General features: G+C 34.7%; 1 protein-coding gene across 1 annotated transcript in view; it reads left to right on the top strand.

Annotated features, from left to right (window-relative positions):
- Positions 1 to 13,706, top strand: part of LOC129805302 (E3 ubiquitin-protein ligase mind-bomb) — a 42,292-nt gene that overhangs the window by 13,263 nt on the left and 15,323 nt on the right. Inside the window, exons 4-6 of the mRNA XM_055853125.1 lie at positions 5,228 to 5,952; positions 11,859 to 12,008; positions 12,308 to 12,703. Of these exons, the coding sequence (XP_055709100.1) occupies positions 5,228 to 5,952; positions 11,859 to 12,008; positions 12,308 to 12,703 (1,271 nt within the window). The remainder of the gene's footprint in view (positions 1 to 5,227; positions 5,953 to 11,858; positions 12,009 to 12,307; positions 12,704 to 13,706) is intronic.

The raw sequence follows: 13,706 nt of genomic DNA, 5'->3' as shown, positions 1-13,706 counted from the left end.
CTTGTATAATACTCTTTCTAAGATTTATCTTATAACTAGAAAAATTTTAACGTTGAAAATTAAATATTAGTATAGGGGAGACTGGGGCAAAAAGTCACAAAACGGATATTTTATTTTTTTTACGAGCTACTCGAGCGCTTTAAAAATTTCTAATTAGCGCAGTTTTATAGGAAATTTACCGCTCTACAACTTTGTGAAAGTAATATCCCTCTGTTTTGTAAGGAAATAAGTTTATCGAGCCAATTTCTAAAAGATAATTTTGTGAAAATTCTCAAAAATGCTGGGGAAAATAGTACCAGACATTGGGTACTATCATATTTTGATTCGCTTCATTACAGGCTAGAGGACATATTTTCATAGAAAATTTATTCATCTACATCTTTGTAAAACACCATTATCTCTGCGAGAAAAGTGAGAAAACGAGAAAAGCGCTTTTCAAGCTATTTTAGAAAAAAAAAACACACAAAAGACTGCAAATCGTTTGACCAATGCAAACAAAAAGCAGCGAGGCATGGTAATGACGTTTCTTTTCGCCGTAAGACATTAGAAATTGCTTCGCTTTTTTGTTACTTTTTGCTCTATACCTTTTGTTACTTTTTACCCCAAGTGGCCATTTTTAATGAAAGGATTTCTGGAGAAAAGAACCTTTGTAAAATTCTAAAATAGATAGCTGATTCGTATTCAAAAAATCCAAATTATTTAGAAAATATTCGCCAGTGCATCAATTTTGGAAAATAAGTAGGTAATAATTGTTATCTTCGGCAAGGAAAATATTTCAAAAATAGGGCTAAAAATTTCGATATTTTTTATTTTTTAAATTCCTTGATCGAATTCTAAGAAAGACATTGAAGAAGGTCAATGGAGGCTATCTATAAAAAAAATTGAGCCGCTATCTTTTTTACCTTGGAAGATATTGAATTTTGAATTTTTCGATTTGTGACTTTTTGCCCCAGTCTCCCCTATAGCATATAGTATGAAAATATTTAATAAGCCTTTTGGTCCTTGAAGGACAGGTCTGCTTTTTCTATTTATTAAGGATATAGAAAATCCAATAGGAATCCTGTTTTAGAATTATTTGTAGGAGACTGAAGACTCTGAAGGACTTATAAAAAATGATCTACTTCATAGAATTTTACAATTACTAAAGTTATGCTCCCTACACCTTAGAGATTACAGTGGGAGCACGTAGGTAAAACATTTTAGATATTATTTTCATCTTGAACAAGTGGTTTCTTCAAGGTGGCAATATCCTCTTGATTTTAGGGTTGAAATTTCTAATCATCAAATAGAATCTTTTAAGAAAACGGTTACGCTTCTAATGCCTTCTATTTGCAATAATCATTCCATGCGCATGAAGAGGCGTTTTAGTCTATCTATGTACAGTGTTTTAATCTTACGTAAAAGCAATCTCTTTCGTGTATATGACTCCTGTTTTTTTTCAGGAGAATTTAATCCGTAATGGTTGGTCGTGGGCATGCATAGCATTTTCTAATTAATTTACTGTTCTTATTATTATGATCTTATAGGAGATTTTCCTTTGACCCTTTAGCCTTTTCCTTTGCCCACATTGTTGTTTTGTAAAGCAATCGCCCCTACGATTTTATGAATTGTCTATTCTTCAAATTCTTCAGGTTATGAGGTGTTAATTATACAGCGCTATTGTTATTCCGCTTGTACAATATCTCGGTATTTTCCTTTGCCTCTGGGTGAGGTTTTCTTTTCTATTTTATCATCACTTGTTGTCTTACCTAAGATTTCTCTGTTTTTCTTGTTACCACCTACCTACCTGTCTCTTATGTTTTCTTGATTTTTTTCTCTCTCAAAATTGTCCCTGGTCCCTTTCATACGTTTTACCCTGTGTCTCTTCTCAGTAAAATATTTCATTAAATTCCCTTAGGGCAACTATTATTTTTAATATTTTCTTTTTATTCACTTTGTTAAGATGTTTTATTGTCCTGTAAAAGTGTTGAACGTCCCATTCACAGCTGGAGCTTAATTCTCCAATACTGTCTTGGAGGAAACCTAGGACAAAGTGCCCATGCTAAGATTCTAAGATTCGTAATGACTAAATTTTTCCTATGTTTCTGATTAAATGTGACTCCTCAATATATTTTAAACGCGGGCGAAACGAGAAGTAGGGTAAGTGTGCCAAATTTCGGCATAGTTGCATGCAAGCGCCAAAGTCTCATGTTCAAAATGTAATATATTTAATAAAAATTGATTTTTTTCATTACTTCTACTTAAAGAGTGTTTCTTAGAACCTTGTAGACAGTTTATCGTCTTTATTTACTTTAAAATCATTCTTAATATATTTTAAAGTGAATAAAAATGTAGATGTAACTTTGGTGCCCTATTTCGGCCATCTTCATTCCATAGTTCCTTGCCCTTCGGGAATTCTTCAAATATCTTTTTCACGTCATCTCGTTTGTCGAAGCTACATTTTTTGTTATTCTTTTGCATTGTATAATCACTGGAGTATGTAAAAACTAAAAATTCATGAAAATTCGAGGAACAAAAAGGTGGTCGGAATTGCAAGCTGGCCGGAATTTGACACACTTACCCTAAAAATGTTTTTTCTTCGAAAATGATCTTCTAATTTTTTTAAACTCCAGCTGTGAATTGAATGACAGTCTTCAAACTCATTTTAATTGCGCTACGTTTGCCGCGGACATTGCTGTGCTGCACTTGCAAATTCAAAATTTTCTGCACTTGCAAATTGAAGGTAGATCGTATAAAGAAGTATCCAAAAAACGAATAAAACAAATTTTGTAAAAAATCGAATTGTTCGACTTATATTCTGAGTCGTCGAGCTCATCTCCAATAAGATAAAATAAGGCTATCGGATTTTAATGGACTTTAAAAATGCTTTATGATGGAGTAACCACTTATCGCCATGTTTAGGAAAAAGAGTAATTAATTTTATTATAACTTTTGAACTCTTATTACATGATAACACAAATTTGACACAAAACTACTTAGATGTATTGGCTCTAGATTCGTGAAAGCAATAGTCCTAGAATTTAATGCTAAACTACTTAAAAAACTGATTTTTATTAACTATGCAAAAATAACCACTACGGCGCCACTTTTCACCACATTTCGCCAGTTATGTAACCACTTCTCGCCACCCACTTGAAAAGGTTCAAACTCGATTATTTTAGGCAATGTTATGAAAAGAATACATTCAGCATTTCTTTTTCCTCATGATCACCTTATTATTACTCACTTTAAACGAATTTTCTTCACTTCTGTTTGAGAAGTCAAATTATAGGTCTATTGCAGAAAGTAAATAATGCAGATTTGACAACTGAGAATCTGCGAAGTGAAGTTAGCGTCGCCTATTGAAAAGAGATGGTGACAGGTGGTATAATCAATTCTAGAATATAACCACTTTTCGCCATGCCTCATTTTTTTATAAGAATAATATAAAAAGAAATGTTAAGTAACTAAATACAAATTTTATGTCTTTCACAAGCGTAATTAAATATTCCATAGACATATTATTGATCCAAAAAGGTATTTTTTGCTTGATGAAAATTTGATGACACTTTATTATATTTGGAAAGAAATATTGGATTCGATGCACTTGCTTAAAATATTACTCTAAAAAATGATCAAAATTGTAAATCCAAAATGAATAATTATTATTATTCGATTCTATACGTACCAGCAGTAAAAATACAAAGAACTTTGCGGCTCATTTATTTCATAAATCGCGACAAATAGCGATTTCAATATAAGTGGCAAAAAGTGGGGCACTGGCGAGAAGTGGTGATTCCACCCTAGCAAACTTGAATAATTTCAATTGAAAATCGATTAAATGCATTTCAATTTCAAATAATTTTTACTGCTCGAACTCTACGGAGAGAGCAGTATAATCCCTTGATTTTTTCACCCCCCAAAATTTCCATTTTACATCCCCCGGAGGCCACTTTTCTCAACAAATCTTCACGTTTCAGACGATTTCTGTGAAATGTCGTCACGCTGTTTGTCCGTCTGTCCGTCCGGCTGTCGCCAGCTCTAAAAGCTAAATGGTTAGAGATAGAGACTTGGGACCTTCGGGGAACCCCCTCCCTCATAAGTCGACCCAAGGATCGTTAACATGCCCCTCATTTTCCCCCCACCATTCCCCTTCCCCTCCAAAACTGTTTTTTTTTTTAGGGATTATCCAGGCGAACATTTCGTCCATATACGAAAATAATATTTAATCATTCCTAATAACGGTTTTTCAAGGTCAAAGATTAAAAAGACACTAGAGAGTGCATTTATTAAGCATATGGGATCATGTTTGGGGTCGTTGGAAAGGTCTTGGAATTTCCCATAAAACTGAATCAGTTCCAATTGGTTTTGAATCGGTAATGAACAGGTTCATAACCGATAAAAAAATTTATCTGAAAATCAATCCTATTGCTTTTAAAACTATTTTGGGGGATCTTTTGAGAGATTTGTGAATCGGTTCAAATCGGCTGAGAACCGGTAAACGGTAAATGAGGCTAAAGTACTTTTGCGGTATAGCATCTAAGTCACGACGAGTTCGTGTCTTTTGCAAAGCCTAGGATGCTTTGCCACTCCTTTTGTCCGTCTGTCTGCCTGTCCATCCGACCGTCGCCACCTCTAGAGGCCAAACGGTTAGAGATAGAGACTTGGAACCTTCGAGTGACCCCCCCTTCATAAGTCGACCTAAGGATTGTTAACATGCCCCTCATTCCCCCCGCCCACCATTCACCTTCCCCTTACAACTATGGTTTTTAGAGATTATCCAGACAAACATTTCGTCCATATACGAAAATAGCGTTTAATCATTCCTAATAACGATTTTTCAAGGTCAAAGATTAAAAAGGCACTAGTGAGCGCATTTATCAAGTGAATGGGGTTATGTTTGGGGTCGTTGGAAAGGTCTTGGAATTTGCAATAAAACTGAACCGGTTCCAATCGGTTCTCAACCGGTAATGGACCGGTTCATAACCGATAAAAATTTTTTATCTGAAATTCAATCCTATTGCTTTTAAAACTATTTTGGGGGATCTTTTGAGAGATTTCTGAATCAGTTCAAATCGGTTGAGAACCGGTAAATGGTAAATGAGGCGAAAGTACTTTTGCGGTGTAGCATCTAAGTCGCGAGTTCGTGCATTTTGCAAAGCCTGGGACGCTTTGCCACCCCCTTTATTATGAATCCTTCTACTTGTATAAGAGAATTGTGCTTAGGTAGATTTGATTTTTGCATTAGGATGTGCTCAGGATGGTGCAGGAGCTTCAAATACAACCACTGCCAATGTCAATGGTGTATTTGCTGGACACACAGCTCTACAAGCAGCCAGTCAAAATGGCCACCTAGAGGTGATTCAGGTGCTTCTGAAACACAGTGCTGATGTGGAAATTGAGGATAAGGATGGTGATCGTGCTGTTCATCATGCTGCCTTTGGGGATGAACCGGGTGTCGTAGAGTTGCTGGCAAAGGCTGGTGCTGATCTCAATGCACGCAACAAACGCCGACAAACGGCTCTTCATATTGCGATCAATAAGGGACACTTGAATGTGGTGAAAACCCTGCTTGAGCTCAATTGTCACACGAGTCTTCAGGATTCTGAGGGTGATACACCCCTACATGATGCAATCTCAAAGGAGCAGGACGAAATGCTGTCTCTGCTTTTGGACTTTGGTGCCGATATCACTCTAACGAACAACAATGGCTTCAATGCACTGCACCATGCAGCACTTAAGGGCAATCCGAGTGCAATGAAAATTCTTCTGTCAAAGACAAATCGTCCATGGATTGTGGAGGAGAAGAAGGATGATGGATACACGGCTTTGCACTTGGCAGCACTCAATAATCACGGAGAAATTGCAGATTTGCTGGTTCATATGGGAAAAGCAAATATGGACAAACAAAATGTGAATTTGCAGACGGCACTTCATCTTGCAGTTGAGCGCCAGCACGTTCAAATTGTAAAAGTGAGTAAAAATAATATTATAATCTCAATATTATCTTTGAAAATATTTCTCACATTTGGAGGGAATTGTGAAAAAAATTATGTTGAAGAAGTTTCTCAGTGATTATGTTGAGAATTTTAATGGTATAACAGAAAGGAATATTATGCCTTTATATTATTTTATTATTATTATATATTATTATTAGAATATTATTATTATTGTTGTATTATAGGATATTATATTATTATTAGGATTTAAGCCGAGAGATGGCTTAAAGTAATTATAATCAAAATAATGATTTGACTAAATTCCCATCAGTTTCTTACTAATAAAATATTATTAAGTCGTAAGTGTGTCTAGGGCATTACCTTGCTTTGAAAAACTCGAAAAACTTCAAAATTCGAAAATACCTGGGGTAAATTAAGCTAATTCAAAACTTGCTCCAAATGGAAATTTTTCGCTACTCCAAATGGAAACCTCATTGTTTTCATGATAAATACAGTACTAAATTACTATATTCATATATTTTCTATACCTCAGTTTCGTTATTTAATTAATTTTACTCCAAATAAAGCGAAAATCCATTTATATATTCACAAATTTTAATTTGTTAATTTCTCAGAAAAATTAAAAGTGTACCTTTTCATTATCGAATTTTTCATCGATCGACCATGTTTTCCAATGAAAAACACAATGACGTGACTGTTGTTTATTCGTTTTGTTTAACATTTATGTCATATTTCTGGCTAATTTTAGTTAAATTAAGTGCTAAAATTTATTGTTAACTGTACGTTAAGTTTTCAAATGAAATAATTACCTATTTCGTGAAAAAAGGTTTTTTTCTGGAGTGTCTGCAAATGCTTCAATAGGAAACCCCGAAAATATAATTTTTTGGAGAGATTTTCTTATTGTTTTAGATGGGAAAGGAGAAAAGACCAGGAATAAGAACAAATCCTGCACTCAAGATCAAGTCAACAAATTTTTGGAAGCTTTTCGTCGCGGTTTCACTTATACACTGATTATCTCCAATTAGAAACTTTCCCTTGTCTCCATTTGGATTAATTTGTTTCCAATAGAAGCATTTTACACTCGCGTATTTTTCTGGTATTTAAGAAGTTTTCAAATTATATCTAAAGAATTATCACTAAACAGTAACATTCTAGAAGAGTCAAGAAGCAAATTTATATAATTCTCTTCAGAAAAAATATGAACTTAATGTTTTAAATCTTCTGTCAAAGTTAAAGCGTGTGGAAATGGTTTTGAATTAAGACATTTACCCTATACGATTAAACGAGCAGTAAAAACATCTTTGGCTTTTGAAATTGAAATACTTGATTTACCAAAACGAGAAGTAAATATTCCTTTTTTTTTAATTTTCGAATTGATCACGAAATACGAAATGTCTTTTCTTGGGGAAGATGCGAGCATTCGAAGTGGAGCGCTTCTATTTCAAAATGTCCAGTTTTCAAAAGAGAAATTATAGAAAATTCGTATGCATCTTGAAAGGCAAAATTTATGATGCTGTTTGTGAGAAATTTGTATTATTAATTCAATAGCGACCTGACCTATTTCATAAACGGAACTATATAGAGGAATTGAAAATGAAAATCTTGATTTATTTGATATGCATAAGCATCTATTTCACAATTTATAACTCGTTTTTGAAATATTCTGAATTAACTTAAAATTTCAACTAAAGTTCTTGTGAATATGCCATAGAATTCTCAACTTATTTTTTCATCGTTAGACATTCCCAATTTTAGCTCTAATTTTGTTGAAATGCATTGAAAAATTCAAATTCCAGGGACGTTTGACCTTTTATTTTAAAATACATATGTGACAGAGTTAAAGAGGTGAATAACTATAATAAATTCTGTTCTACATAGATTTTATATAATATGAATGTTGCAACATAATCGTGTAAATTGTTTTTAACAGAGAGTTAAGCACAGTAATTGTTTGAAGGGTCTACAGACCTGTTTCGCTATATATGGCCTAATTCCTCTAATTCCTTATTAAGCCCGATTTTTGAGGAAATTGTATCTGAGGATTGGATATTACAGGATGATTCATTAGACATTGAAAAAAAAAAAAAACGGTGAAATTGCTTTTGATTCAAAATTTCGAACTTTGGGGTTGATAAGTGGCCCTGTGAGTGAACCGTGAACGGCGATCTGAAGCCTGAAATTGGCAAGTCGGAATTAGAGTGAATCCTGAACGATACACTTAATTATACGGGCTTCAGACTTATAGTTTGGCTATAATGGCTTAACTACTCTAATTTTTTATCAATTATGATTTTTTGGAAAAAATTATTTAGGATTGGATTATTAAGGACAAATTAATGATCTATTAGGCTCTCAAAAAGCAATAAAATTGCTCGCTATTTAAGATTTTGAGATATTCGGGAACTGGGCTATACCTCTAGTCTGAAACCGGCCTTATGCCTTAGCATGAATAAGTGGCTCTCAGAGTGAACCGTGAACGACGATTGACAGATCGGTCTCGCTCTGAAGCCAGAAATCGGCAGATCGGCACACGAAGTGGTCACAGTTAATTACCGTTTTAGGATGAATAAATGGCCCTCTAAATGAACCATTAGTGGAAATCTGGCTTGATCTGAAGCCAAATATCAGCAGAACGGCACTCAAGTGAACTATGAGCGGCACAGTTATTGACCCCATGATTTCGAAATCTTCAGGAACTAGACCAGACCTGCAATCTGAAATCCGTGTTAATAATGAATTTAAAATTTTCCAAATTTGGGACGCTTTGCCTCTCTTTTTTTAACTGTTCGAACTCCAAAAGAGAGCAGTTTTAACAATCGTGTTTTACTGCTTGTATTCCACGGAGAGAGCAGTATATATATAATCCTTCGATTCTTTCATCCCCAAAAATTTCCACTTTCCATCCCCCGGAGACCACTTTTCTCAACAAATCTTCACGTTTCCGACGATTTCTGAGAAATGTCGTCACGCTTTTTGTCCGTCTGTCCGTCCGGCTGTCGCCAGCTTTATAGGCCAAATGGTTAGAGATAACGACTTGAACCTTCGGGGAACCCCCCCATAAGTCAACCCAAGGATCATTAACATGCTCCTCATTTTTCCCCCATTGCTCCCCTTCCTCTCCAAAGCCATGTTTCTTTGTGGTATTGCTCGAAAACGCGTCGTGTGATTTTTTTTCATTTTTGGAAATGTTTTAGATTAGAGATTACTCAGACGGACATTTCGCCTTTATACGACAATAGCGTTAAATCATTCCTAATAAAGGTTTTTCAAGGTTAAAAGTTAAAAAGGCTCTAGAGAGCGCATTTGTCAAACGAATGGGGTCATGTTTGGGGTCGTTGGAAAGGTCTTGGAATTTGCAATAAAACTGAACCGGTTCATAGTCGTTAACTAATTTTTATACGTATACTTTTAAAACCATTTTAGAGGATCTTTCGAATGATTTATGAAACGGTTCAAATCGGTTGAGAACCGGTAAACGGTAAATGATGCGAAAGTACTTTTGCGGTATAGCATCTAAGTCACGCGTTTGAGCATTTCGCAAAGCCTGGAAAGCTTTGCCACCGCTTTTTTCAACTTCTCTCTATCCTGGCTACAAAACGGTAAGATATATTGACTTTCGGTCTTCGGTGACCCCCCCCTCCACAAGTCAACATCGACCGAAGTTATCGAACTAACTTACTCAAATTACCCCCATCCCTTCTAACCCCTCAAAATTTTTTTTTAACTTTGCAAAAAATTGACCCTGGTGATTTCGTTCATTTTTGGATATGTATTGGAGGTAGTCCAGCTGAACATTTTGTCCTTTGACACCTTTCACCGGAAAATTCGCCATCTTGAATTATTGAAGGTCAAAGGTCAACCAACCTGGAGGGCCTAATTTTCAACGGATTTGGACAAATTTGGACTTTTTTGAAAGATCTTTTAATTCTGAACCCTACTGCATCGGTCATAATCGGTGATAGATCGGTAAAGTATCGGTAATAGCTCTATTTTAAAAATACTGTTTTTCGCACTTTTTCAGTCTTTTGACCCATATAAAATTCAAACGGTAAGAGATATCTACTTCCGGTCTGCGATGACCTCTCCTCAAATGACATTGTCTCGAAGTTAATCTCTTTAGTTTTTCCCCCTCTCCTTTCATGTGTTCCCTATTCCCTAAAAATAGGTCAAAAATGAGGTTTTTCTAATTTTGCAAAAAATTGGCCCTGGCGATTTCGTTCATTTTTGGAAATGTTTTGGAGGCAGGGTAAGTGTGCCAAATTTCGGCATAGTTGCATATAAGCACCGAAGTCCTAAGTTTGAAATTCAATATTTTTAATTCATATTGATATTTATGTTACTTTCTTTTCGGGAAGGTTGTGTGGAACCTTGAAAACTAGTTTATCATCTTTGTTTTCTTTAAATCACTTCCTAAAATATTGAAAAATTTATAATAATATGGACATTGCTTTGGGTAGTATTCCGACCACTTCGAGTGAAATACCGGCCACCTTTTTTATCACCGCCTTTTGTGACGCAACGGATAGAAAATTTCAAAACGTCAAGCGGAACGAGTTTAATATTTAGTTTAATACGTTTATATGACCCACAAGCTCTGAGATCTTCCATGAAGACCTGAATAGTAGCATCTCAAATTTACGCGTAGGTTCCCGTAGCAATTTGCCTTTTCCACATCATCTTTTTCATAGAAGCGATGGTTTCTTTCTCTGGACATTGTAGAACTCAGAAATTGAAGAAAAAAAAACAAAATGAACAAGAAATTTAGGAAAGCAAAAGATGTGGCCGGAATAGGCAACACTACCTCACCGGAGAGACGCTCACAAAGTATATTCTTTTTTAAGCGAAATACAGGATCCAGCTGGGAAATTTCACCCGAAATTTAAAGATTGATTCAGTATTAACATAAACAGAAACAAACATTAATAAAAACTAATCAATTTTCAAGAAAAACATCGAAGGAAAACCTTTTACACTTCACTACAAATCGTAAGACTGCTAGAAATACAATCGATCTGTCACATTTTTTGTAAGACTCTTTCCACACTGAGTTTGTACAACGCAATTTAAATTAAAACCTAAAATTTAACGGTCTTTATGTTAATACATCCTAAAATGAATAAATATTAAAAAGCAAAATGAATTCATTGACTATTCGAAGAGTACATAGGGTAAGTGTGCCAAATTCCGGCCAGCTTGCAATTTCGGCCACATATTTTGTTCCTCGAATTTCATGATTTTTTAGTTTTTACATACTCTAGAGATTATACAATGCAAAAGAATAACAAGAAATGTAGCTTAGACGAACAAGATGATCTAAAAAAGACATTCGAAGAATTCCGTAAGGGCAAGGAACTATGAAAATGAAAGTGACCGAAATAGGCCACCAATGTTATATCAACATTTTTATTCATTTTAGAATGTATTAAGAATTAATTTAGAGAAAATAAAGACGATAGACTGTCTACAAGATTCCAAGAAACACTCCTTACAAAAAAGTAAGAAATAAATTCAATTTGTATTAAAAATATTACATTTCAAACTTGAGACTTTGGCGCTTGCATGCAAATATGCCGAAATTTTTTCACACCTACCCTACATAATTTTAATTAATTTATTTCCATGGCCGAAATTACACTCAAAGTGGCCGAAATTTAGCACACTTGTAAATACTACTTTCCCCCTAAATACTAGGGGAGTACTTTCCCCTAAATATGGTGTTGTTTTGCATTCGTTTATCCGACTGGAGCCACTCTGCATTAATATCACGGTTATTTGTGGTTGCATTTTTGTTTCTAAATAATACTTTAAGAAAAGTTGGATTATTGTCGAAATGCTTCGTGAACGTTGGAGGGGGGGCGGGGGTGGTTATAAAAAAGAGTGAAGTGAAAGAAGTTCTATAGATCTTATGATAATTTTCAGCTTTTGGTGCGCGAGGGTGCCAATTTGAATATTCCGGATAAAGATGGTGATACACCACTTCATGAAGCACTCCGACACCATACACTATCTCAGTTGCGCCAACTGCAGGATGTAGAAGGATTTGGAAAACTTCTCATGGGTTTGAGAAACGTGAGTAATTGTGCCACTTTATTTTATATACTTTATCTTTTCCTTGATATTTGTCTGATTCTTCGGTTGAATAAGTTTTTCTTATATTTTCTGCAGCAACTTTTAAACTTTTTAGAATGTTTTATCTGCAAAAATGAGATAAGATAGAAATTTTTGATTTTCTTATGCTTTTTGTTAAGTGAAACTTTAAAGTGATTTTGATTTTTTTTTTAAATTCCATTTAATGTTACAGTATTTTTTAATTTGAATTAAAATGCTAGTTGTGTTAGTCAGTTTTATTTTAACTTAATAATTTTCAGCATACGGACAAGAAAGCATCTGCTTCTATTGCGTGCTTTTTAGCTGCAAATGGAGCGGATTTGACAATAAAGAATCGCAAACTGCAGACACCACTCGATCTCTGTCCAGATCCGAATCTCTGCAAGACTCTGGTCAAATGTTACAATGAACGTAAGACAGATGATATGGATTTGCCTGGGAATATGGCTGGAAATAATGTGAATACGGCTCCTGCGGCAACTGTTCAACCATCTGAGCCAGTGACCAGTGCTCCGTTGGATGAGTGTGTGGTGTGTTCTGAACAGAAGAGAGATACGGTGTTCAAACCTTGCGGTCACGTCTGCTGCTGCGACAACTGTTCAATGCGCGTGAAAAAGTGTTTGATCTGCCGTGAAACTGTCTCATCGCGTGAAAAGGTAAGTTTAATCACTTATTTTGTTTTTATTTTAACCAAAAATTCATTTATTTATATTCGTGTTTTATTGTCATAAATCCTATTGAAACAGGAAAGTTTTAATTGAAGATTTATTTTCTTAAATATTTTTATTAAATGACCTCGACGTGGTCCATATATTACACATTATTGCATTTTCTGATATATAAATTCATAAAATATAAGAATAAAAAATAAGCAAGGTGATGCAATACACTTGGGAGCAGAATGCAATTCGTATTGAAAATATCAAGATGAGTTATTTCACACATGATGTGGTTCTTCTGAGAAAGAACAGCTTTAGAAGGCAGTCAATCGATTTATTAACCCATTCTGGGAATGTACTAGAAATATTGGTGATAGAACATTTTATATTTTCGAATTATCTCCTTACAGTTTATTGTGAAAAGAAAAAAAAACACGTCTCTGTGGGCACTGAATATACTGCCTTAAACACATCACTTCCGACTTAAGCCGAGAGACTGCTTAACCTAATTACAATCAAAATAATTTATTTGATTAAATTTCCATCAGTTTCCCACTAATTAAGGTCCTTGACACATTTACGACTTAAGTCGAGAGACGGCTTAGTGGAAAACGATAGAAATGTAAGTTACCAGGATCATTACCGGTTCATAGCCGATTGGAATGGGTTCAGATTTGTGAGAAATTTAAAGACCGTTCCAACGAGCCCAAACATGACCCCATTTGGATGAGAAATACAACTCTCTATAGCCTTTTGAACTTTGACCTTGAAAAACCGTTATTAGGAATGATTCAACGGTATTTTCGTATAAGGACGAAATGTTTGCATAATACAGTGGCGACAAGATAAATAGCACACCTTCAGCGATTTTCCTATTTTGATGTTTTATGATACAATATCAATCTTTAAATATGATCATGCTTTATATGCTAGAAAATATAATGCCCATTATAAATAAAAATGATAATTATTTAATATTTGCATCTGTTAAAACCATTTG

This window comes from Phlebotomus papatasi, chromosome 3 (genome assembly GCF_024763615.1).
Source record: "Phlebotomus papatasi isolate M1 chromosome 3, Ppap_2.1, whole genome shotgun sequence".
Lineage (NCBI taxonomy): Eukaryota > Metazoa > Arthropoda > Insecta > Diptera > Psychodidae > Phlebotomus > Phlebotomus papatasi.
The sequence above is the reverse complement of the archived record's forward strand: the minus strand, read 5'-3'. Positions and strand labels throughout refer to the sequence as shown.